Source organism: Vigna unguiculata, chromosome 7 (assembly GCF_004118075.2).
Source record: "Vigna unguiculata cultivar IT97K-499-35 chromosome 7, ASM411807v1, whole genome shotgun sequence".
NCBI classification, from domain to species: domain Eukaryota; kingdom Viridiplantae; phylum Streptophyta; class Magnoliopsida; order Fabales; family Fabaceae; genus Vigna; species Vigna unguiculata.
The window spans coordinates 24,755,134-24,781,850 of NC_040285.1; the positions used below are offsets into that span (position 1 = coordinate 24,755,134).

The 26,717-nt window shown below is 33.4% G+C and overlaps 4 protein-coding genes across 8 annotated transcripts; 3 read left to right on the forward strand and 1 right to left on the reverse strand.

The window, feature by feature from the left end:
• The first annotated feature begins 526 nt into the window (after positions 1-526).
• LOC114191119 (Golgi apparatus membrane protein-like protein ECHIDNA) lies at positions 527-5,079 on the forward strand. 2 transcript variants are annotated; one of them, XM_028080302.1, is made up of 6 exons: positions 528-735; positions 1,040-1,096; positions 1,190-1,393; positions 1,518-1,577; positions 2,652-2,778; positions 4,671-5,079. In XM_028080302.1, the coding sequence occupies exons 1-6, from the start codon at positions 721-723 to the stop codon at positions 4,757-4,759; spliced, it is 552 nt and encodes a 183-aa protein (XP_027936103.1). In that variant the 5' UTR covers positions 528-720; the 3' UTR covers positions 4,760-5,079. The 2 variants fall into 2 exon arrangements, with proteins under 2 accessions (XP_027936102.1, XP_027936103.1); XM_028080301.1 differs by having other exon boundaries at positions 527-735; positions 1,040-1,393.
• An 804-nt stretch (positions 5,080-5,883) lies between these two features.
• LOC114190040 (AP-3 complex subunit mu-like) lies at positions 5,884-8,363 on the forward strand. Of its 4 annotated transcripts, XM_028078793.1 has the most exons (9): positions 5,899-6,117; positions 6,230-6,329; positions 6,412-6,522; positions 6,603-6,692; positions 6,793-7,040; positions 7,128-7,147; positions 7,235-7,337; positions 7,502-7,709; positions 7,922-8,363. In XM_028078793.1, exons 1-9 carry the CDS (start codon positions 6,083-6,085, stop codon positions 8,168-8,170), a joined length of 1,164 nt encoding a protein of 387 aa, XP_027934594.1. In that variant the 5' UTR covers positions 5,899-6,082; the 3' UTR covers positions 8,171-8,363. The 4 variants fall into 4 exon arrangements, 3 of the variants coding, with proteins under 3 accessions (XP_027934595.1, XP_027934594.1, XP_027934593.1); XM_028078794.1 differs by having other exon boundaries at positions 5,884-6,117; positions 6,455-6,522; positions 7,128-7,337; XR_003605761.1 differs by having other exon boundaries at positions 7,128-7,337; positions 7,502-7,829; positions 7,922-8,144.
• Positions 8,364-10,681: 2,318 nt separating this feature from the next.
• LOC114189626 (60S ribosomal protein L5) lies at positions 10,682-13,196 on the reverse strand. Its single transcript, XM_028078248.1, has 9 exons — positions 13,051-13,196; positions 12,539-12,608; positions 12,359-12,450; positions 12,055-12,181; positions 11,888-11,967; positions 11,697-11,813; positions 11,483-11,617; positions 11,210-11,379; positions 10,682-11,004 (listed from the first exon to the last, which is right to left on the reverse strand). The coding sequence occupies exons 1-9, from the start codon at positions 13,051-13,053 to the stop codon at positions 10,893-10,895; spliced, it is 906 nt and encodes a 301-aa protein (XP_027934049.1). The 5' UTR covers positions 13,054-13,196; the 3' UTR covers positions 10,682-10,892.
• Positions 13,197-21,805: 8,609 nt separating this feature from the next.
• LOC114192331 (alkaline/neutral invertase A, mitochondrial-like) lies at positions 21,806-26,099 on the forward strand. The gene is made up of 6 exons (XM_028082022.1): positions 21,806-22,760; positions 23,498-23,657; positions 23,820-24,031; positions 24,407-24,900; positions 25,068-25,116; positions 25,505-26,099. The coding sequence occupies exons 1-6, from the start codon at positions 22,062-22,064 to the stop codon at positions 25,829-25,831; spliced, it is 1,941 nt and encodes a 646-aa protein (XP_027937823.1). The 5' UTR covers positions 21,806-22,061; the 3' UTR covers positions 25,832-26,099.
• The last annotated feature ends 618 nt before the right edge of the window (positions 26,100-26,717 follow it).

The following is a 26,717-nucleotide window of genomic DNA, read 5'->3' on the forward strand; positions in this document are numbered from 1 at the left end:
TCTATCTTTGTAGAGATGTATTAGTGAAATTCTAACACCGTAGAAGTAGGCACCACAAACACTCTACCATTCACAATTTGCTCGTTAAGTTTAAATACTCACACTTTCACTTTTATACAAGTTTCTGTAAACTTCTAACATGCACATGATTTTCACTGTTTTAAGTGAAAACTGCTTTTAGCAACTTTTAAACCTATGAAGCATGTATACTTTAAATGATCACTAGGATTATTTATATTTAATATTTCATAATACTTCAAAAGATATTGTTCTGAAAAGAAAAGAAAAAAAAATCTGTTAGAAACTACAAAATATATACCGAAATGGGTAAGGGAACGTTAGAGCTTCCACCAGGCCCACTAATTTGTTTTACGGTTTGTACTGGGCTTGAAAGAAAGCCCAATTTGAAACTAATGTTTGTTCAAGTAAAGCCTAATCCAACCCAGAGCTCTTTTTGTTTTGCATTTTCCTTTTTTTTGAAAAAGCCCAATGAACATTTATCATTAGCCCAAGTAAAATCCCATTCCGGCACACACCGTTTTTGTTCTACAGTTTGCACTTCCTCGAAGTAAAGAAGTTCTTACTCCAAAAATATTTATTAAAGTGTTTTGAGAACAAATTTTGGTCCGAAATTGGTTGGAGGGTATGAGATCTGGTATGCTATAGTTCCCAAGAGTCTCTTTACTTGCAAGCTTCGTTCATTCTCTCTAATCTGTACACATGGATCCCAACCAGGTTAGTCAACCACCTTTCTACATTTCTTCGCAATTTCTAGATCTGGTGTTATCCAAGTTCTTTCATTCAATTTCCGTTCGTTTCTTGAAATAACGTTTATTTCATTTTTGTCCCCGAGATTATCTAACCAAACAACATACATGCTTAATTTCCTCTCATGATTTACAATGTCTTCGATTTTCTGCTCGATTTTTCACTTGTTGCACTGGACACTGAAAATGGATAGGTTTTATGACTCATCGTGGTATTTTGAATATTGATTCTTTCCAGATTTAATTGATTACATAAATTTTGTTGTGTGCAGCCTGTGGGTGAAAACTACGCTAATCCCAGGACTTGCTTCTTTCATGTCCTCTTCAAGGTTTTGTTTATCCAATTGTGCTCTTTAATATGTATTTTTATCCAAGCCATGTTCATTTCATTATGGCATAACTTTTTCTCTGGTATCTTGCAGGCCGCATCCTTGGCATTTTATATTCTCTCGGCCCTCTTTATCGATAACTTTGTCATCATTTTTGTGGTGACTGTCCTTCTTGCTGCCCTTGACTTTTGGGTAGTCAAGAATGTGAGTGGGCGAATTTTAGTTGGTTTGAGGTGGTGGAATGAAATCAATGATCTGGGTGAGAGTGTTTGGAAATTTGAGTGTCTTGACCATGAGGTAGGTAGTCCTTCTTCGGATCAGTGGCATTTTTGAAATGATATCTCTGTCATAGCAAAAGAACAAGCGCTTAATTCTTTATAGATATTTGCTTGCACCTTACACATTGATTTTACCCCTGCAGTCATTGTCTCGGATGAACAAGAAAGATTCTTGGCTTTTCTGGTGGACCCTGTACCTTACGGTAAGTAAATATAGATTGATTACCGTATGCAATGGCATTCCAGTTTTCTCTTGGATTCTTTACAGTCAAAATGTGGGTGTTGGCAGTTTTGATAATGGGGGCTTTATGTAATAATATTGCTGATCAGATTCATTCACATGGTGCATGTGTTGGTTTGGATTAAATAGTATGCTAAATAGGTTAATACCCGCCAGATGGAGAGAAACTCTAGGAATTAACATGGCACGGTGTGTTAGTGCTTGGGGTCATTGCGTCTGAAAGGTGGTTCTGATGTGATGATGGGATGGCATGACCAACTTTCAACAAGATGCCATACTGAGTCTATGGTGTGCAGATTCTTGTGGTCATGCCATCGTGAATATCATGCTCACCACGCCATAGAGCCAAAAAACAGTTATGGTGGCAAATTCCCAGGAAAAAAATGGGCCATCTAACATGACATGTTAGACCCATATTCATGGATATACCCATGATCCATAAGTTCAAGGGAAACTGTGTTTACAATCTTCAGGAAACCCAAATCTTTCTCCTCAGTTTTCATTTTCAGCACTCACTCACTCCCATTCTCGTTCTTTCCTCGTCCACCTCTGCCAGCCTAGACTATATTTCCAACAGTTTCCTCCCTGTTTTTGGTTTTTATGCTCCCTGACCCCTTTTTTTCTCCTCCATATCCTTACCTTCTCTAGCTAGACACTTTTTTTTTTCTTTTTCTTTTTCTTTTCCCTTCCTTGGGTTGTTTTTTCATATTGATGCCGCACTCCATTTTTTTCCTAAGTGCTTATTTAGGTTCTAGTGTTCTGTGTCTAAAGTTTATGAATTGAGTTTTTTTTTTTGTACTGTTCTTTAACACGTTAGTTTTATGTTCGATTGTGTAGTTTTATAGCCACATTGCTTCCACTTTGAAATGCTACCCCATCTAGCATATTTTTATGGGCTTTTTTTACTTGTTTCCATAAACCATGATCTGTCATCAACAAAATTGCTTGTAATTTTTATACAATCCCCTCCGAGAAGATAAAATCATAATCATGATCAACATAAGAATTGATATTTTTTATTTGTATTTTTCTACAGGCTATTGCATGGATTTTTCTGGCAATATTCTCGCTCATAAGGCTTCAAGCTGATTATCTCCTTGTTGTTGGAGTTTGTCTGACCCTCAGCATTGCAAATATTGTTGGTTTTACCAAATGCAAAAAAGGTTAGTATGTTTACTGATAGTATTCTTAAAAGTGTATGTTTTACACTCATAATATTCAAAAATTGATTTGGAATGGAGGAATTATCTTCATATAATAATAAGATACATTTATTTTTATTGTTTATGATATACTATACATATATCTCATCATGAAGTTATTGAAGCTTAATCTTGCAGTGCCCTTTTCTCATCTCATTTCGAAAATTGTGAACTCTAATTTGCTGCACTCTCCTACTTCCTTTAAGGTTGTTGGCATATTAGGATGCTCACTAATAGATAATTCATGTTTAGAGTCCACCTCTTATTTGTGAACTGCCAATTTATGTTCTTTTTTTTCAATTCCCTGTTGGTGAAAGGGCTTCATTGTGCTCTTAATCTTATGTAGGGTGCTCTTAATCTCATTCTACATTCACAACGAATTGGAATATATTACTATTGAATTTCTGGCAAGCGCACCATTAGCATCAGTAGTTTTAAAAGTTAAAGTGTCAAATCCATGTGGACTATACTGAGAATTATACTAACTTTGATCCTTCTAGGCATAAAATAAACGATCAAGCATGAAGTGAGATTAAATAGAAATAACTTAAAAAAGTAAAATTTAAACACTACAATATTTTTTATGCTTTTTAAATGAGAAAGCTAGTCGGGTAGAAATATATGATAGATATTCTTGGGATTGGACTTTACCACCTCACTCTCCTGATTCATTAAGCTCAAAAATAAAGAGTTATACTCCAATTTCTTAAAGCAAACCCTAAGTATACTCCAATTTAGAAATTTAGAGTAAACCCTAAGTATACCCTATTGAATTACAAATCCTTGTCAAATTAATAAAATAAGCATGCATTGTGTTCAAGGGATTTGAAGATGATCAACCCATTCTCTTTCCCAGACAATGATTTATTGATTGTTTTATCTTAGGTCAAGAACTCATAAGAGTTTTCCAACCTCTTACAACTTCAACTAATTTATGATTGATTTGGCCACAATAAACAATAAGCATAAAGAGTAAACATCAATGGAGAGGAGTAATATAACATTGTACATAAATATAATCAAAAATACACAAGAGAATGAGGTGATTATATCTAATCCCGATAGAAGAGGGTTTGGTTACTCATGGAGTTGAATAACATGGAAGCAATGTTTTCATGCTCTTTGCCTATAGAACTCACTAGGCTAGGCTTATCTCTTGCTGGGCAAGACCTGATCCTCAATATATGGTAATCTTTGGTCTATGTTTTGGCTGAGCAAGGAGAAGACTGATTAAGAGCGAGGTCAATTCTGGGCAAGCAAGGAGTCATGTTAGCTTGGGTAGCTTTGCTTCTTCCATGTTCCTTTATTCACTAAATCCTACCAAAAGTGTTTGAAAATGTTAGATATATCAATATCAATAAAAAAGTATGATAAAGCTCTCTTTTCCTATAATTATAAAGATTAAAGAGAAAACTACGAGAGTCATCTTAAAGTATCTTAAAAAAATGAAATAAGTGCATATCATGCATAAGCATAAAGAATACTGTACAAAATAATTGCAGGGGGGTGTAAACGCCATGTGGAACGATATTGTACGTGAAACGGAACGATATTCCTTTGTACTAGCACCCTGTTTGTGTCATATTGGGAGCTCCGAGTCTTGTATTTACTTATTGTATCAATATTTTCTGCATTCCATCCGGTTTAATTGATGTTACCACGGAGGCATGTTTCATTCTGAATGATTGTGATTTTTGTGAAACATACACGCCAAAGGAGTTCTCTATAAGTCTAGTTTTACTCATCTTGAGAAGAGTGGTTTCCAAACCTAACTGGAAGGATATTTCTTTATACTCGAAATGAATGGCTAAAAACTTGCAATGGTATAATAGAGCTTATTGGTTTTGTTTCAGATGCCAAGAAGCAGATTCAACAATTTGCCTCTCAGACAATTGCCACTCGGTTCTCATCTACCCTACAGTCAGCATTCAGTGTCGTCTGATTATGAAAGATGAAGTACAAGTTGAATTGAGATGCGGTGGAAGTTTGTACATGATTATACAGCACGTGCAAAGTTTTGTACTTTTATATTAAATGGCTTGAATGAGACTTTTATGATCGAATAGCAAAACAGTTCTTTTTAGGCGTAAATCATGTTTTTTCTTGTATTCTTTTTCCATTGAAGGATATTCAATATTGACTGCAAAAAAAATCCTTACGGCATATATAATCAGGATATTGACTCATGGAAGTGAATGATAATATATATTCACTGAAAAGAATATATGCAGAACTTGCATAAAATTTATGATTTAATTTTAATCACCTTTTCCTATCTACAGGTATAACTTCTAACTGTTTCTAACCACTTCAACACAGGACCAGGAAAATGGAGTTTCCGCGAATTTATTTGAAAAAAGATAAGTTAACAAAGTTTTTTTTACAAACTATGAGAAATTATCTATTTATGGAAAAAAGTACTACTGCATTACTTTTTTTTATTAAAAAGTAAAAAATTAATCTATTTTAATTCTATATATGAAAATTTTATCAAGTTTGTAAAACAAATTGTCAAAAGAGTAATTTTCCAATTTATTCGTTGCAGAACTTTCGAACTTAACATTTACGAAATAGTATAAATTCCTTCTTTTTGTTTCTTCCTTTTTTTTTTACGTTTCATTTTCTCCTGTTTCTTCTCTGTAACACACTATTAATTATTTGGCGAAGTTCATTTCATAATTCAACTCCGACCTTTCCAATTTCCCTCTATCACAAGATTAATGTATTTTTTTTATTTAGTGTTTAAAAGTGTGTCAAATCATTTTGGTAATCATGAATATATCAATTTATAACAAATTATTTCTTTAACCAAATTATACAACTATCATGAATTAATTTTTAATATATCCAAAACAGAATTGATATAAAAAAATATTAATCATTCATAATTCATAGAATTAGTAAACATAAAAGTAAATTATATAGTTAAACACTTTAACTTTTGAGATTAAATGAACATGTGTGACTACGTGAAAAAAAAATTACAGCAATGTTGTATTGTGACAGAGTTTTGTAATAATTATTTAAAAATCAGATATAAAATTATTTGTATTTGATCTTCACATAGGAGTAAAGATAATAGTTTATTGGATATCCATGTCAGCAGGAAAGTTTGCCAGCTTCTTTGTGGTTGGAATCATTGCAAAGCTGACGAATTGTTTATAGTTTCACAATCCTTTGTTTCACAGCAAACCAAAGTTCTTTCTCCTCTTCTTCACTACCAATTCTGCTTCCGATTTTGGGTTTACTCCTGAGAAAGACAGTGATGCTGCAGTGCATATTTCTCCTCTCAGATGCCGGGTAAGAAAAATCAAACTTCTTAATCTTCATTTTATTTTAAATCTGCTCTACTTGCTGCAAATTCAGTTAAATTTTATTGCAATTTTGAATTTGAATTTGATTCCATGTGAAGAGAGGTAGTGCTAGAGAAACAGCTTTCGGGGCACCGCGTCGATCGCTCCATTTGTGCCTGGTTCTGGGAACAAGCCGTTTCGCTTGGCGACTCCTTCAAGGTTTTTTTTTTTCTTCTTTCAGAATTTTTAACTTCATTGACCTTATTTATTTGCGCTCTTGATTCAACTATTTTACTTTTAGCAACAACCAGTGATCACCTCTCATTCGCATTACATTTTCCAAGTTTTTCGCGATGGAATCACTTTTTTGGGGTGCACGCAAATTGAAATGCCACCCTTGATGGCCATTGAGGTATGTTTTATGCTACTCAGAATATGAAACCGAATGAATGCCACTCTGTATGATTTTTCCCTTAACTATGTCTTTTTTAGTTCCTTTGTAGGGTTGCTGATGTTCTCAATGATTATTTTGGGGCCTTAAACGAAGATATAATTAAAGACAACTTTGTCATTGTGTACGAGGTATTTGTCTCAAGTACTAATCTCTACTGATATATCTTTATCAATTGGTCTCTGTTGATTAGATGCAAACTTACCAGTTTACTTTGCGTTATTCTTTTAGCTGTTGGATGAGATGATAGACAATGGCTTCCCCTTAACTACAGAACCTAGTATCCTGCGAGAAATTATTAATCCACCAAATGTGGTTAACAAAGCTTTGAGTATTGTGACTGGTAGCAATTCAAATGTGAGTGATGCCCTTCCGAGGGCTACTGCATCTTGTATTCCCTGGAGAACAGCAGAGCCAAAGTACTCCAACAATGAAGTATATGTAGACCTTGTCGAAGAAATGGATGCGATTATTAACAGGTGTTTATACACATTCTTCTTTATCACTTCTTAAAATTTCACTTTTGATATTGATAATATTAACGCTGTTTTACTTTATTGATTCAGGGATGGAGGTTTGTTGAAATGTGAGATCTATGGTGAAGTTCAAGTAAATTCTCGTATTTCAGGTTTTCCTGATTTGACCCTTTCATTTACAAATCCTTCCATCCTAGATGATGTCAGGTTCCATCCGTGTGTTCGTTTTCGGCCTTGGGAGTCTCATCAAATTCTTTCTTTTGTGCCTCCTGATGGACAATTTAAGCTTATGAGTTACAGGTACAAAATCCTCTTGAGTGTTGCCTGGATCAAACTTTGAAAGCAGCATGTGTGAGCTTTGTTTCTCTTAGCTGTGTTTATCAAGCAAGAACCAAAATCTTTTCGGAAAAAGTTGTAATGGATTCTGAATGTTGTTTCAATAATTCAAGCACTTGACTTTTCAGAGTAAGAAAGTTGAAGAGCACACCAATATATGTAAAGCCGCAGTTAATATCTGATGGTGGGACATGCCGTCTTAGTGTAATGGTTGGAATAAGAAATGATCCTGGAAAGACAATCGACTCGGTTACTGTTCAGTTTCAGCTCCCTCCTTTCATCTTGTCAGCTGATCTCACTTCAAATCATGGAACAGTGACCATCCTTGCTAAAAAGGTACTTCAAATTTCGCTACCATCATCAGTGTTTCATATTGACAATTAATCATCCACTGTGATCAATCATCAAAGACAAGCTTCTGGGTCCATTTTTGCAACATCATTATAGATTGAAAAGGTTTTCATGCTTTCATCCAATTACAAATCCATTGGTGAGTGATTGCAAGTAAATTTTTATACTAACATTACTCTTTCTTTATATCATGGCAGACATGCATATGGTCCATTGGTCGGATTCCAAAAGATAAAGCTCCTTCCATGTCTGGATTATTGGTGATTGAAAGTGGTTTGGAGCGGCTTCATGTCTTCCCCTCATTTCAAGTGGGGTTTAGGATTATGGGTGTCGCCCTCTCTGGTCTGCAAATAGATAAACTGGATCTGAAGAATGCTGCAGCATACCGATTTTACAAAGGTTTTAGAGCTCTTACTCGGGCAGGTCAATTTGATGTAAGATCATAATTTATGATCTACCATAAGTCATTCTGTATAACACTAGGTGGTTTCTTTTGTAAAGTAAGTACACAATGTTTTGTTGTAGTCATGAGTTATTGATCCTTACGTATGCTTCTTTCCCATTATCAAGTGGCTGCATTTCTTATGTAGTTAGTATCTCAAAACTTTATTTAGACGTACAAAATTTTCATGCTCTTAATCTCATCTCATCACTATCCGATTTTGTTTATACATTTTGTTAGGAAGGAATAGCTTTTATCATAAATGGTTTAATATCGTACTAAAATATGTAGACTTCTATCGTTTGTGCTTCAAGATGTTGCATGCAGTATATAAGAAATTTTTTATTACAAGTATTCTTAATTCTTTGAGAAAATATATATTTTTTTAAAAACATGATATATAAATTTATCCAAGTTGTCTAATGCTATCAGTATGCGACAATAATTTATGTGATTATGTTTTGTTTGAATACTTTTCATCTTCTTAGTTTTATATATATATATATATATATATATATATATATATATATATATATATATATATATATATATATATATATATATATATATATATATATAAAACTTGACATTAATACCAGTGTATCAACACATTATTTCTGTGTTCACAAACTTTTTAGTGTTTATAAATTAACATATTATGAAACAATTAAATTAAATTGAGAATTTAATTGAGCTGATTAATAAACATACATGGAATTATTAAATAAAAAAAATACAAATATGTAAGTCGATTACATATAAACTAAATATTTTTTTCGTCCTCATTTTCGTAGTGTTTGTTGTGGATGATCCTCATTTCTACCAAATATATATAACGGTCCTCATTTTCGTAGTGTTTGTTACGGATGGTCCTCATTTTTACCAAATGTTTAAAATGGTCCTCATTTTTGTAGTGTTTAATTTAGTCATTTTCTGTGACGTCGTTTAAATCAGTAATGGAGGACTGTACAAGTTCCACTATTTGTATTACATTGTATTGGGGTATATTACGTGTACTGTACATGTGGGTTATTAACGTGACGATTTGTTCGTTTGATTTTAATTTTCCAGTTAATCATCATCGACGAGGTAAGTGTTTTGCTTTTGGGTTTAGGGTTTTCGGAGTTGTGATAAATTTTGCACATTTGAATCAGTTAGGGTTAGGGTTTTCATAATTCTGTTTTAGGATTTGTTTGTAGTTGGAATGTTGTGATATTCTCTCCATAGTTACAAATCAGGGTTAATCTCCCATTTCTCGTTGAACCACCAACATTGCACGAATTGCTACAACATTGTTGCCTACAACGATTACAATCAGAGGTAAAGGAAGAATATTGGATTGTGACATGGGATTGCAGGAAGAAGAAGATTGCAACAACACAAACCAATTGCCCAACAATTCATTTTCAAAACCATAACTCACTTATTTATCTCCAAATATCTAATTACTACACTTGTATAATACACTCCAGGTACAAGGTAATACAAATAGTGCCACCTGTTATTGATTTAAACGACGTCACAGAAAATGACTAAATTAAACACGAATTGCGAAATAAGAACCATTTTAAATATTTGGTAAAAATGAGGACTATCCACAACAAATACTACGAAAATGAGGATCATTTTAAACATTTGATAAAAATGAGGACCATCCACGACAAAGACTACGAAAATGAAGAAAAAAAGGTATTTAAGCCTATAAATTAACATATCATGAAACAATTAAAATTAAAGTGAGAATTTAATTGAGCTGATAAATAAAAATACATGGAATTTATCTCTGAAAATTAAATAAAAAAATACAAATATGTAAGTCAACTAAAACTATACATTACCTTGTCAAAAATATACCTAATTTCTTATGGGTTAGCCGAAAAAAAATACTAATATTTTTTTTTCTAGAAATAAAATAAACACTTAACATTTTGTGTGAAAATTAAATATTCTTATTTAGTGATAGACAGATTGAACTAAAGTGAATGGTGGAACCCCTACTATACTTTTCATTCCACCTAAATTTTTTTGTGTAAATACTTGTTAATTATAAATATATTTCACTTTATTCTGAACTTTGATATTTATTTTTAAGGCATGCATGCTTTAAGATCAATTGTTATATTATTTTCATACACCGCATCACGCAGCTATCCATATAGTACTTTTGTTATCAACAAGTTTAAATTAAAATTAGAATAAAATAAACATAAAAATGAAGAATTAAAACTAAAAACAGCTATCAACCGAATGCAAATGAAAATAAATAAAATAAACATACACAGGAAGAATAAGTATTTCAAGGTGAAAAATTAAGAGCGTAATCTTAAACACGAAATTTCATCTGATATCGAAACTATATTTCCTAAGTGATTAACAGAATAATTAAATCACTCAACATCTCAAAATTACGTGATTTTTTTTCTTAAAATTCATCTTCGTTACTATCAACAATTATTATAGAAAGATTTTGCTATTTGTAACAAACTTTGAGAAACGACAAATACTACACGCTAGGTTTAAAAACTGTAAACAGCTTATTATACTACTAAAGAAAATATCTTGAATAAACCATTAAAATTAAATGTCAACACAAAAATCCAGGATGAAAACGAAATTGAGCAAAAATAAAGATACTCCACTCCAAAAGTATCCCAAAATTGTGATCTATATGCAAGTTAAAACACCTCCTATTAATGCAGCAATTAGACTGCGCCGATGATGAAGTTTCACTCATCATCATCATCATCTTCATCGACATCAGCGGCGGAGTTGAGAGCCTGCAAGCGTGCAACCAACTTGGCCTTTCTCTCTTCATAAGTAAGCTTCTTCAGGTTGTACCTACGCAAAGATGGAAATACTTTCAGAAACATTCTCCAAACCAGACATTACAAATGTCAAAGCAAATAATGTGCACAAACTAGATTAAAAACATATGTTTAATCTTGAAACTTATGCAAATCCGAAAAATTGATAGAAAATACATAGTTCATTATTTGTAGAATATATAAGCATTCTCAAAAATTATCATAGTGATTTAATTTACCTCTTGTGCTCCTTTGGTGGCTCTTTCTCAGATTTCTTGAAAGTAGGATCTGCACGGATGGCAGCATGAACCTTCTTGTAGAGCTCCTCTAGACCATCAGCCTCTATTCCACGCTTGATATACTCACTGAAGTGTGTCTGATATTTTTCTGGCTCATCTTCCATTAGGCTCTGCAAAAAAAGATAAAATGGTTTGCCTAGCTTATCCTTTGAAAATTCACAATAATGCTCGAAAACATTACACCAGCACGATGCTAAATAAAATATGCCATACCTTCATATAAGAAGCAACATGTCCACCAAAGACATATTTGCGGTGAACATCAGCATCAAGCTCCTTCTTATCCTTATCAAATCCAGCAAATCTTTTGTCACTGTGAGGAATATCCAAACCACCATCCAAAGCTCCCTGAAAAAGATTAAGATTATTCAATTTATCAACTAATAAAACATAAATCACACCAAGTAGCATATTGCGCATAGACTACCTTTAGGGCACCAAAAACACGATTTCCTGTGGTAGTCCTGATTAGACCAACATCTAGGAGAGCCCGGAATGGTCTCCTGGTATCAGCAGGTTCAACTGAATAATCCTCTCCAGTGGCCTAAAAAGTGAAACAATTCAACTAAATAAGAGGGAAAAACGAATATAAATACAGATCATAGCAAACGCCTATACCTCAACATTTCCTTCGTACTCCTCGTCCATTTCAAGCTTTTTGAGTACTCGACGGGCCAATAAGAGCCCAGTGCAATAAGCTGGTCACAGACCCAAAAGAGTGAGATATAGACACAAAACACTCAAACGATAAGAGGGTTGGGGAGATAAACTCTCGAAGAAAATACCTGCAGCATAATTTGTAAGGCCTACTTCAAGACCATAGCGTGGCAGCTCATGTGCATATGCTGAAGCAAGAACAATATCGCCAGCAATGCTAGCAGATGTTATTTGGGCGATGACGTCCTTGTTGGTCTAATAACAAGGTCAAGGTTTGTACACATACACATAACAAAACATATACCGGTAAAATAATTCACTTATTCACATGATATGCCCAATTATGTCTCAACATAAAAATAGGACGATTAATAAATTCTAAACACGTAAAACCATCTCGTCATAACATAAAATAAAATTAAAGTAGGATACAAATCGAACCACAAAGCGATATTTTGGAGTGTTGTACTTGTTCTTATCCTGGTTGATCAACCGAATCCTGGCTCGGTAATCGGTTTTCCCCTCTGCGATAATTAAAATTACAATTATAAAAAAATGTATGCAAGAAACAATATAAACATTAAACACGGAGAAACAAAACAAACAACACACCTCTTCTTCTCTTAAACTTCACTTGATATCTCTTGAAGTAGGCCCTTGATTTCTGAGCCTTAACAAACGCCTTTCGTATACACACAAATGTCGATACAAATTATGTCAGAAAGGAAACATCGGGTAATTCACGTACTTAGCAAATCTTTGTTTGAAAGAGATCCATTATATGTTACCAAACACATAAAAACTCGGAACAAAATAAGAAAACAATGGAACAAGATGCAAAACCCCATCATAATTGAAAACTTAAGAGGAGACGACCATTGAATTTGACACTTTGTTAGCAAGATGCGGTTAGCGGAACTCAGTTCCACGACCTACTTCTTTGATGCCGAGACTAGATTCGAAACAAGAGATTGCTCTTCTTATTCAGGGAAATATAACTGTAATTACCCAAAACCCTTACTATAACAAAGAACACAAACTCTAAAACATGTATAACTGATGTTCAAGTTCTGCACGAATACAGGACATCTGAGGAGATGAAAGAAGAAGAATCCAATACGCACCATTGTTGTGAAGCTCGGTCTCTTCGCTCCACTGATGGAAGAGTGAGAAAATTAGGGTTTGTCAATGTTTTGCTTATAAGACGTTGAGTTTTGGGTAGACTGGTTTGTTGTGGGCTTAGGGTTTTGTAGGCCCAAATAAGTTTATTCTTTTGGACTAACCTGCTGTTTGAAATAATGCACCATAATTTCTACATATACCCTAGAAATATCGCATGTGGCTTTTAACTTAATCGTTTCAAAAACAACATAGGAGGAATTACTTTTTGAACAATTAAGGAGCCTGTAATTGCTTTCTAGAGTCTAATATAAAAAGGTTTAATAATATTTTACAATTAAATTTAAAATTAACAATAATATTCAATATAGTAATTTGTAATATACGATTACCCACAGTGAAATATTTAAATAAATTTTACTCATTTTATATTAATACTAATTAGTTTAACAATTATTGTTGTGTTTGGATTGGAGTGTGAATTTAGAGGAGTGGATTTACATTGATTTGAGTTTATCTGCATGTAAATATGGGATTGTTTGAATTAAATGAAATATGGTATAATTTAAGTGGATATGAGTGAGAAGTTTATCAAAATTTATGTATGACCTGATTGATAAAATTTAATAAATTATAATTTTTAATAGAATAAATTATATGGTTACCATTTTACTCTTCAATGTAAATAAAAGAAATGATATTCAAATAAAATTAAAAATGTTATTTAAAATTACAAAAATATAGTTTATTCATATTATAATTAATAACTTAAAATAATTATTATTATTCTTAATTATAACTTGAAATAATTTATAATATAAACGGTTTAATTTTAACTCCACATTTATTTAAATATATTTTATTTTATAGAATTAATTTATTTACAAAATATATTTATAAAAATAATAATAATAATAATATTACTATTATTATATAATAATTATTATTATAATAATAATTAAAAATTAAAATTATATATAATAATAATAATAATAATAATATACAGTGTTATTAATATCCATATTGTGACATCCCATTTAAATAGAATAATTATACTAAGTTACAACATCACATAATTATAATAATAAAGAGCAATCAGATGAACAGTATGCATGGGGATTCACTATTACAGTCATCTCAGAAAGTATGTAAAAGATACCAAGGCACACCAAGGATGTCATACAAAACGTGTTAGACAAGAGTTTTACATTTTGCAAAAGAGTGTTCCTGGAACAAGGAATTACAAAAAGGCACTAGGGCCATGAAACTGGTCCTAAGAGCCACCGCTAAGAGGATAAGCTAAATTGCATCGCTGCTACCGTCAGATCCACCTTGAACATTTCTCCCCTCTGCTCCCACCAAAAGGTGATCATCGCAACAAGAAAATAAAGCAAGAACAAACAAAAATAAAAGGGTAAGCTAGTGAAAATACTCTTAACATAGTATAGCAGGCAAGTACTCAAGACAGTTCCAAACAAGCAACACAACAGACACAAAATCATGTTATAGCAAACAAGCAGGACATTATGACTCAATTATCCGGATACATATAACAAGATCGGATTTACTGGACGCTTGCACTTATGGTGGCCTCTACTGCTTTGCAGAGCCATTGCCAATGGGTTTCACCCTACCACACACAAGGTTAGCCTTCAAGCATCTAAGGTCATTTTCCTGCCAAAGACTAGGGCCTCCTGCTACTTTCACAACTTGGATCAGTTTGCTCTACATGAGACTCACTGATCCTTTAGAGTTTCGGGATGCGATTCTCACTTGAATCATTATCTTAATTGTATACACTACACACCACCATGAGATCTCCCCATGAGACTCATGAAATTACGCCTATCTCACACCAAAATCATGTTTCTCATACCATAACCACCATTGTTATCTCAAACATCCAACTTTCATGCCAAAACACCACTGACCCATAAATTCATGATCAATTTCATACCAAGCATGCTAATTTCAGTTCATGGGAATTAAACAGCCAAGCATATTCACATACTCCTCGTTTAAAAGGGAAATTTTAAACCAATCATGCCACACATCATCCAAATATACAAGGAAATAGGGTTAGAACACTCCTTTGCACTAGCCTCGCTCAAGCTAGGAGCCCTCGCTCAGGCTAGGGAAGTTGCCTCGTTTAAGCTGCAGGCTCTCGCTTAGGCGAGACTGCAACAGTGGCCCCTGAGAGATTTCACGAGCTCTCACTTCAGCGAGACGAGGTGTCGCTCAAAACGTGAATTGGCCGCCTAGGCGAGACGAGCTCGCTTGGATGAGAATATCAGTTCTCCCCCACTGTTCCACGCATGCAACCCAGAAACAATCCAACCAAACATTATATTTTTTATCTCCCACGAGCACAAACATTTCCCAAATCATTTTGTGCATAAACAGAAGTGAGAACAAGCACATACAATAAAATGACAAAAAAACTAGCTTCCCTTACCTTGCTTAGGTGCCAAAAATGCAATAGACCCACAACTAAAGAGTATCGCAGCTCCAAGAACTATGGTAGTGAGCTAAAATGGGGAAACCAGCACAAATACAAGGGTATGGAGTTAAACCCTAACCAGACCAACGTACTAAAACGTTGCAAAAGGGAAAAAACAAATCAGGAACCTTAAGGTTTAACTTACTTGGAAGTAGGACAGACGTAGCTAGCCAAAAGGTGGGAGGTTCGTTGTGCCCTAGCAGAGCTCTAGCTGGAGGAAATATCAGGGGAGAGAAATATGATTTTCTGCAAATGAGACAAAGTGCATGGGTTAGGGGCTGGAAAGGGTATTGAGTCCCTATTACTAGGTTGGTCTTTGGCCTACAAAAGGCTAAGCCCAAACGTTTAAAGGCCGAAAGGAAATTGGGGCTTACACATATAATTATTATATATATTTTATTATATAATACTAATTATTATGATAATAATTATAATTATAGTTATTAATATATATATATATATATATATAGTGAATTAAATTGTTAAAAAAGATGGACAATGAAGTAATATTAATACGATTAGCTGACTTTCCCTGCATATCTCTTTATTTTAGAGAGTGGCAAAATTTGCAACTCACATGCAAATCCACACTCATAAATCAACGCAAACAAGCATATCCAAACATGTTTTCAAGTCACTTTCCATCCGAATAAACAATACTCATGCAGATCCAAAGAGAGCATAAAGTCGTGTGTATCTTCCATTAAAAGTCACCTCAATGTTATTAATTTCTTTAAATGTTGTATTCTTCATCCAACACACCATTTCTTCACTTCCAAAACTCTTTTAAGTTCTCACTTTGCCTCTCTGTTTAAAATTAAATATATATTTTTTTCTCTTCTATTTAAGACACACTAATTAACTGATCCCACCTCCAATTTTTTTCTTATGAATGTCAATATTTGGTTTCTCCTTTTGTTTTACAGATGTCGACATCCAATATTTTTTATTTTTTATAATTTTTATCCGTTACGGATAACCATATCAGGTTACCTTTCTCTTTTTCATTTACGGACGTCGACATTCGATTCTTCATTTTATGGATGTCAACATCCAATATTTTTCTTTTCTCAACCGAATCTCTACATCCAGTATTATGCTTTTAAATTTACTTTGTTTAGAATCTTCTCTCCACATCCTGTATTGCAGGTTTAAGTATCAAATCAATGGTCCAAATGATGCCTTTGGTTCAAGGAGGTACAATTAGTGATGCTATACACATGTAGAACATCTAACCACTATTGATTTGTGAGGGATCAATTTCTCCAACATACCTATTCATAGTCATAATAAACACCGAAATCAGAACAAGTCATCCATGAAAATATATATATCAAACAATTACTGTAATTTGTAACTCCAAGACCATTTCAGGTACCAAAGAGATGATGAAGACAAAATTTTTGAAGTAAATACCGGATATGGAGATCCGGTTCTAATGTACACCCTACTTTCTCTATGTATTTTAATGTAAATACCACAGTATCACTAATTCTCCAAAAATCCCTTATTATATTCTTATTTTGCGGCTTTCATGGTTCACTCGTGCATTGTGTAAACTTCTTAATCCTAACTTCTATTTTATAAGATTATTTCTTGTATGAAAACTATATATCTTCCTTGGCATACGATGGAAAGCGATGATGATGATGATTAGGAATAGGATAGTTTTTAGTATTAGAGACATGTTATCTTTGACAAAATATACGGGGAAAAAGACTTGTAATGCATTTGCATTGCTACATAGAACTTTCAGTGAAATACACCACAAAAGTTGCCATTATGTGGTATTATGTGTTGTGTTAGTTTCACTCTAATGTCTTCCACTTAACTAGGGTTTACTTCCAAGTCTCTGTACCCAACTTTTATTTTTTTACAGAAACTTTGTTAGTTATTATGCTACACATGTCCCGCATAAAAACAAATTATTGAGATAGTTTAAGTAAATACGTAATAGTTGCATGCAATTATTGGGAGAGTGGACATTTTTTATTGCTTGCACAATTTTAAAACTTATTTATTGAGAGAATGAAATGAGATGGAGAAGGTGTTGACTGCGGTGGTGGACTGTGGAGGAAGAAACATTGGTCTAATTAGTTATCGGATATAATACCGAATTTGGAGAGCCGGTTCAAAATAAAGTAAATTTAAAAGCATAATATGGATGTGAAGATCGGTTAGAAAAAGATATTGGATATCAACGTCATAAAATAAGAATCGGATGTCAACATCTGTAAATAAAAAAAATAGATATAAATATTTGCAATGACTAAAATAATTATAGAAAAAGATATTGAATGTCAATATTCATAGCACACAAGAAAAACTAGATGTTAAGAGAAAAAGATTTGGAGGTGAAGTCAATTACTTAATGTGTCTTAAATAAGAGAGAAAAAATATATATTTAATTTTTAAATTGAGAGATTTAAAAGAATTTTCGAGGTGGAAAAGAAATGTTTGGAGGTGCAGAAAAAATCCCCTATCTTTTGGTTTGATTGAAGCTTTTCTTTTCTATTCATTTGAAATTTATCTTATTTTCCTTTCTGACTCTGTTTTTCATTAATGAAAAAAGTCCTATTTTAATATCTGATTTTTCGTCTTTTCCTTTTTTTTACCTGCGCCTTTGAGGATTTCATTTAATGTTAAAATTACCGCAATTGAAGACCTTCAACAATTCAAAACCAAATCTCTTACTTTTTTTTCGGTAATCTATGTTTCGAATACTTTAACCATTCTTCAATGTTATGTTAAGCGTCTATTTTGGTGAAAATTCAATTCATTTTGGTTTGTCATGTGTGATATGTTCAATGTTCTGTGTTGTTATGGATTTTCAATTTCAATTCTAAATTTGATTTTTTCTAGCTACGAATTTCAAAGTTCTTTTATTCCTTTAAAATGTTTATATATTTTTGAGCGTTATATGGTTCACACGCTTATTGCGTTGTTTGGAGTTTAAGTCTGTGGTTATCGTTTCTCTCTTGAGTCTATCTCTTGGGTCTATTTCTTTGTTTAGTGTATTGTTTTCGGTTTTTATTTGCGTTCATAGCATTTATAACAAATATAAACATGAATAAACAAAAACCAGTTCATTTGTTTAATGAAATCAGCTGAGATAAGGAAAATTAATAATTGACAGGGTATTAACTAGAACAAAACCAATTAAAAAAAAAACACCTCTTTTAGATTTTAGAGACACGTCATATATATGATAAGAAACTCAGCTCTCACACTATTTAATTATGTGTCATGCATGCATGTGTATCCCCGTTAATTGTGGAAAAGAACGCAAGAAATATTTACAAATGATTTTCTTTTTTATCGATGCTCAACGTAATTAGAGATGACAACAACATAATTAGAGATAACAACATGTTGGGTTGGACACGGATATTGCTTACCTGCAACTCGACATGTAAAAAAAATATTATTCACTATCCGTCTATTTTCTTGTAAGATACCCGTTTATAAAATATATGTAGATTGTTTAAAAATTTGCATGAACACTCTCATACTCACAAATATTTAAAAAGATATATGTTTTATAAATTTTATAAATAAAATTATAAAATTATATATATATATATATATATATATATATATATATAAATTTTAATTTTCATAAAATTTAACCTAATAAAATATAATTTTAATTTGTTCGGGTAACAGGTATCCACACCTGACCCATTTATAAGTGGGTATTAAAATACATACTACCCACTACTCACAGATAATAAATATATGCGGGTACTAACTATCTGCAGCGAACTTTATCCGCAGATATTCGCATGTGCGAGTATTTTTGTCATCTCAAAATAAAATGTATTTATTAGCGTTGTCTTTGCTATATGTGTAATTTGATGTATAAAATCAGGGATGGCAAAGCGGACAAGTCTGACTTGTTTTGGCCTGCACCACATTTTGGCCCGCAAAGTGTGAGTTGGGTTGTCCCACCCCACAGTTTAATATCGAGTATACTTTTCTGTCCTGCCCCGCCTCGTGAGTTGGTCTCTGAGCTCGCGGGCTGGCTCGTATTTGTGGTGAGAGAAATAACCTTTTTTAGTTATGAGCAAAATAAAAACTTTTTTATTCTTATATAATAATTAATATTCATTTTCTATCGAAATATTTCCAGTTAGTTTACCTAACCAAGTACAAGAAACAATAGCAATGAAGATTATAGTTAAAGTACAATAATAACATGTCACCTTACAAGATAGGTACCTAAAAATGCATAAAGAGATATTTCATATTAAAGAACTAAAATCATTATTTTAAATACAAATGATTATACATAAACATAATAATAATAAAAGTAAAAGGAACTTATATAAACAACATGATGAATCATGTGAGAACTAAAAAATGAAAATATTCAATTTTGTAAGCGGGCCAGTGGGCCAGCCCATTCCTCCCCATCTTTAGCCCGCGCGGACTTCAGGCCTATGCAAGGCGGGCTTGTGCAGACCAACGGGTTCAACATCCTAGCTCGCTCCGTATTTTTTATGTGGGCCTACAGGACAGTCTGCCTGGCCCGCCCCAAACTGTCATCCCTACATAAAATAGTTTCTTTCTTTCACTTTGTTTCTTAATCGGGTAAAACATTTTTTTAGAATATGGAAACTATAATTTGTTCAGCTGACATAAACTCACCAGAATCTCTTAACAGTTGTCGAGTCCTTTAGATTCGCAGAAATAACTTGTAGTCTAACAATCACCCTTACCATATCTCCATCAACAATAGGTGCTACCTAATAACTGAACTTAAAACACGAGCAATAGTTAATTAAGTAGATGTAGTCCTTTTAATCCAATTATATTACATTTTTTTTACGTGTCAAACACGTTTCATGCTAGTATTTGAGTTGTTTATACCGTTTGACACATTCTCACTTCAATATTTGTTGAAAAATGTGTTTTACACGTTATTTGGTTAAAATAACTATATTTATTTATTTTAAAAATTTAGAGACAAAAATGTATTAAAATTTCACCCAAAAATGAATTTCAATTTCATTTCATAAAAAGATACTTAATCCTTAAAAATATTTCACTAGACAACAACTTCAAAAATAATCAAGAATCGACACCTGACACTAGAGTGTTTTTTCTCAACACTTTCTTTTTATAAGATTCCATCTTAGAACTTATAGCTCACAAGATGGTGGTGATATATAAAAGTTAGAAAACAGAGCGAACAAAGGAATTATCAGAGAACTAAACCAAAGCCTATGTAAACAAAACACAAACATCTTCAAACTATGAAAATCTGAGTTCCAATAGACCAACTCTATTTGTAAAATAAATAGGAAAACCAAGAAAACTCTAATTGCATGTCAATACCAATGTTAACCAATTTATTTGCGCACTTATTTCATTCTCTATATTTGTATAATCAAAATTTGTATCCGTCTAGCACTTTGTAAACAACTCTTTCGTCTGTATTGAATGTTCTAAGTCACAGTGTTTGTAATTCTTAAACGTCTGGTTAACCAAAGTGGAGTTTGTTTCAATTCAAATAGATAACCAACCTTTTCAAGAGCTAATTCAACACTTTTTTTTCAATCTCAACATGGTTTCTTTATTTTGGTAGTGAAAACATGATTCTAACACTTATCAGAACTTAGAATTGTGATGGGCGTAACAAATAATTTGTTTAAAATATGATTTGGTATTGTCTAGTTCTTGGAAATTTAAATTAGGTTTTATAAAAGAAAAATAATATTTTTAATTTTACATTTGAACGAATTTCTGATGAGAGATTCCAAAATGATTTATGTTTGGTTATTATAAATCTAAACACGTATAATTCTTTATAAAGATTAAATATCTGGAGACATTTATACAATGAGAAATCGTGTTTGACACGTTCAGTCCAGTTGATAATTGACGGTCATATTATTACGAATTAAGTCAAAAAGAAAATAATATAATTAGAATTGTAAGATTTTTATCTGTGATAATTAAATTTAATACTTTTTTAGGAAATCTTGGATTTTTTGAAAGACATTTCTTTTCTTTTATTTTTATTTTCACTAACGAATCACTAACAAAACTCAAACTATTATTTTTAGTGGTGATATTGATAATTATTTTATTTTGCCATTTTAGGAGAACAATTATATGTCCCAGAAACGATAAGAAAATTCTTGTTTTTCTTAATTTTCCATGGGAAGAAATCTGTGTCGAATTTATTATGTTAGAAAAAATTGTAGTAATATTACAAGGACGGAAGTTATAAAATTAACAAGAAAGAACAAAATGTATTTAAATTTTCAGGGAGGTGATAAGATCAAAACATTGAAGTGAAATCGAAAAGGTGTCGTAGAATTTTGTGTTCCCCGCCGGCAACAGCACCGCCTTCCGCCCACATGCCATGATGCCATAGCCACTCAACCTAAACTTTAACATTCATTCTTACAAACACGAAACCCCCAATGCTAATAGCTTCGTCTTTAACATATTTCTCGTACAAATTTCCTTAGTTTTGGTCTCTGTTGCCGTTCCTATTACTTTGTCATGATGACCACAATTGCGCTTATTCGCAACCGCGCCATGAAATCCATTCGCAGGATTCTCACCAGTTCTCGGAACTCATCGCCTTTTCTGTCCACACCTGCAAATTATGGTCATGCTCCTTCAATTGCTAGCAATTCGCCGAAACCTCGTTTCAATCAACACCACCCTTTGCAAACGCATCGCATAAAGGGTATTGCACAGGAAATTTTTGGCTTGCCCTCTTCGAATTTCGCCCCTTTATCAATGCCCTTTATTTTAATCACGTCCAACAGGGACGTATCTACCTTCAAGGTTCGAAATTGCTCAACCTCTGTGGAGAACCGTGGCCATGACAACAATTTTGAGAGGATTTACGTACAGGGTGGCATGAATAACGTGAAACCGTTGGTGGTGGAAAGTTCTCATGAGGATGTTACAGATGAGAGAAATTTAAGTGGTGAAGTGAATGTGAGTGTGGGGAAGAGTAAATGGGAGGAGTCAGAGGTGGAAAAGGAAGCATGGAAGTTGTTGCAGGGAGCCGTTGTGACTTATTGTGGCAACCCTGTGGGGACTGTGGCTGCAAATGATCCTGGGGACAAGCTACCCTTGAATTATGATCAGGTCTTTCTTAGGGATTTTATCCCGTCAGCACTTGCTTTCTTGCTTAGAGGAGAAAGTGAGATTGTCAAGAACTTTCTTCTTCACACTTTGCAGTTGCAGGTAATCTACCCTTTTAAACTCAGACACCTAATGATTCAATCACGTCCTTCATCACTTGAATACCTTCTTTGTTGGAAGAATAAGAACTGTGGACGTCACAAAATTGTTATAAGTCTGGATTTTATTTAACAAGTTTCATGATTTAGTAGTTTTTAATAAATTCTGATAATAGTGGAAAATGTTAGAAAAAGTGAGTTGCTAAAAAACTTTTGTTTGGGTTTCTGACACACATAGTACTAAAACAACCTTAGTAAGGGCAGATACACACTGTATTCTATGATTACTCAAAATATTATGTAAGTTTCTATTTATGCTTATGGAAATAGGCCTGTCTTTCTTTTTCAATGAGATGATTAAGAAGATGATAAAATGTCCTAAATGGATTAGATCCTCTTTTTACTTTTTTATTTATTTTAGATAGATGGATTAGATTCAATTTGTATTTGGTAAGAATATATTTAAATTGTTATATTTTTGCTAATCTTGTATATAGATAATTTTAAATATATAAGTCTTCATTGTCAATTTAGATAATTTGTAATGATTTTCAACACACACACACACACACATATATATATATTGCTAGCACTCCTTTTTGGATAAATATATTTTACAGTACAGTGTTTTGTCTGTACTTGATTGATCCTGAAAGAAAGTGGTTTTTGTGTAGCAAGATTCATTTAGTTTTAAAATTTTTGTTGAGAACTGATTGTTAATATTATACATTTTTGTTATAGAGTTGGGAGAAAACTGTGGACTGCTACAGTCCAGGGCAGGGCTTGATGCCTGCAAGTTTCAAAGTTAGAACTGTAGCTCTGGACGAAGATAAACGTGAAGAAGTTTTAGATCCTGATTTTGGGGAATCAGCTATTGGTCGCGTTGCACCTGTAGATTCAGGTTAGCAGTTGATTATTTAGCTGTTTCTTAAATACTTCACATAGAGTAACATGTTGAAAATTGCTAGAGTTGTGCATACACAATGAGAATTCTGAAAATTATTATTTGAGTAGTATAGTGAAGAACTTTCATTTATTATTTCTGTTTTTGTTTTCTCAATAGGATTGTGGTGGATCATACTCTTGCGGGCTTACGGGAAGCTCACAGGAGATTGCAGCTTGCAAGAAAGGGCCGATGTTCAAACAGGCTTAAAAATGATCCTTAACTTGTGTTTAACAGATGGTTTCGATATGTTTCCTTCTCTGCTAGTCACTGATGGTTCTTGCATGATAGACAGGAGGATGGGGATTCATGGACACCCTCTTGAGATCCAAGTGAGCTTAACTATGCTATGCTTTTTCATTCTTCTGCTGTTCTTTGTCTCTGTTCTGTTTAAAATTGAACAATGCTCTGTATTACACAGTCGAAATGGCCCAAGTTTTTGCATCTATCATTATATGCTCCCATTCCATTGATGTATGTTATTTTAGTGCATATGCTTCAGCTGAAATTAATCTGTCTGCTAAATAACGATAAAACTCTGAATTCAGGCAACGTGGTTTCTGCAATGTACTTCTACTTTTATACATATTATCCTTCCATTTAGTTGTGGCAGTTTTGCTTTTCAGGCATTAACGTGGTTTCTGCAGTGTACTTCTATTTTTTTACATATTATCCTTCCATTTAGCTGTGGCAGTTTTGCTTTTCAGGCATTATTTTACTCAGCTCTTCGCTGCTCACGTGAGATGCTTGTTGTAACTGAGGGAACTGATCATCTTATTAGAGCTATTAACAACCGACTCAGCGCTCTGTCATTCCACATTAGAGAATACTATTGGGTGGACATGAAAAAGATGAATGAAATATACAGGTATAAAACAGAAGAGTACTCCATGGATGCCATCAATAAATTCAACATCTATCCAGAGCAAATTCCACTGTGGTTAATGGATTGGATTCCAGAAGAAGGTGGATATCTGATTGGGAATTTGCAGCCAGCTCACATGGACTTCAGGTTTTTCACGCTTGGAAATCTTTGGTCCATTGTATCGTCATTGGGCACCCCAAGACAGAACCAGGCTACTTTAAATCTGATAGAAGCAAAATGGGATGATCTTGTGGGTCATATGCCTCTTAAGATATGTTATCCTGCCTTGGATAACGAAGAGTGGCGCATAACTACTGGCTCAGACCCAAAGAATACGTGAGTTTTTATTTTCCGTTTTTGTTGTTAGCATACCAGAGAATTTTGATTCTTTTTATTATGAAGTACATTTGTTGAATTCCTTTTTTATTATTTGTTAGTCTTTGTAGTCAGAATTGCTTCTACTGTGTGCATCTTAACTGAAACATCATGCTTAACTTTTGCAGCCCTTGGTCATATCACAACGGTGGATCTTGGCCAACCCTTCTGTGGCAGGTAAATTTTTCCTGATGGCAATGGGTGTATTTTAAGGAAAGCTAAGATGTGTTGTTGGCTATTCTCTTTGTCCTGTGTCTTACCACCTAAACCTTTGAACTCAATGGGGAATAATAAGTGTGGGAGGAGTACTTACGAGGTCCCCAATAGAAACTCATTTTACTACAATGTAGAAAAGTGGAAATTAAAACCATAAACTGCAGAACCTGAAGTAAGAGAAAAATATCCAGAGAGGTTATTTTCTGGGTTTTTTAATTGAGAGCAAAAGATTTATAAATTAAACAAAATTATTTTCCAGTTTTGTTGCTGGGACCTTGCATGTCAACTGTCAAGTCATGAACTGTTGCTTTAATTTCTGATATATTCCTTTGTACCTCATCTCATTCAGTTCACGCTGGCATGCATCAAAATGGGGAGAACTGAACTTGCCCAGAAAGCAGTTGCTTTGGCTGAGAAAAGACTGCCAGTTGATTCTTGGCCTGAGTACTATGATACACGCACTGGAAAATTTATTGGAAAACAAGCCCGGATGTATCAAACATGGACCATAGCTGGTTTCCTTACATCCAAGATGCTTTTGAAAGATCCGGAGACGGCATCCAGGTTATTCTGGGAGGAGGATTATGAGCTTCTAGACATATGTGTTTGTGGACTTAGCAAGAATGGCAGGAAAAGGTGTTCCCGTGGTGCTGCCAGGTCTCAGATTCTTGTATGATGAATACCTAGTGTAGTGTGAAATTCATAGAGTTCAGGGGATCATTGGTATATGCTTATAGTAAAAGTTACATAGGAAGGTTAACATATTCTGCCTTGCTATAATTATGGTTAAGAAGGCGTTCCTTTATACTAGGATGACAATTCTTACTTTTTCTTAACAATGAGGACATAGAAGGTTAAAAGTACGTCCTCTTGTTTGTATATGAACTAATATTCACATTGATTTATCTCACTATACGCTCGCTCCTTTGCAGCATTTTGTAAAAGAGTTTCTTTATCTCCCTATACAATTGTTTTTTACCTTGTTCTGGTGCGTGTTTGACTTCACTTTCTCATCACTGGTCCTAAGATTAAAGGAAATTACTAATCATATAGTCAAGGTTGCCGCATAGGATGTTTGCAGAGAACAGTGACTTGACTGTAACACTAGTAAGATTAAGGATTCACAGTTTAGTTTAAAAGGACACATTACAAGGTAAATTATAATTATAACCTTTGACTAAAACATAATAGATATTGTGAAAGAAATATTGAGTTGAGAAACTTACCAAGTGATCATTTGAGTAGTTATTTTAAGTATTTTGTTGTTAAGAATTTTTTACTGGATCTAGAAATGCAATATCCTAAGAACTAGAGGAACAATGAGAACTGTTGAGAAGTAAACTTTAAGTTTAATTCAACTCTACAAAATTAGTTTGTAGGTGAGGTGTTATATATTATGAAATTGTCTTATTTGTAATTGATGTAGGGCTTCCAACAAGAATCACGTATAGAAACAGTTCTGAAAGCCATATTGAATTGAGAAGAAGAATAGTAAGAGAAAAGTCAACTGCATGTCTTCACATAAGGTCAGAGTTGCTTTACATAGCAAAACTGATCAACTA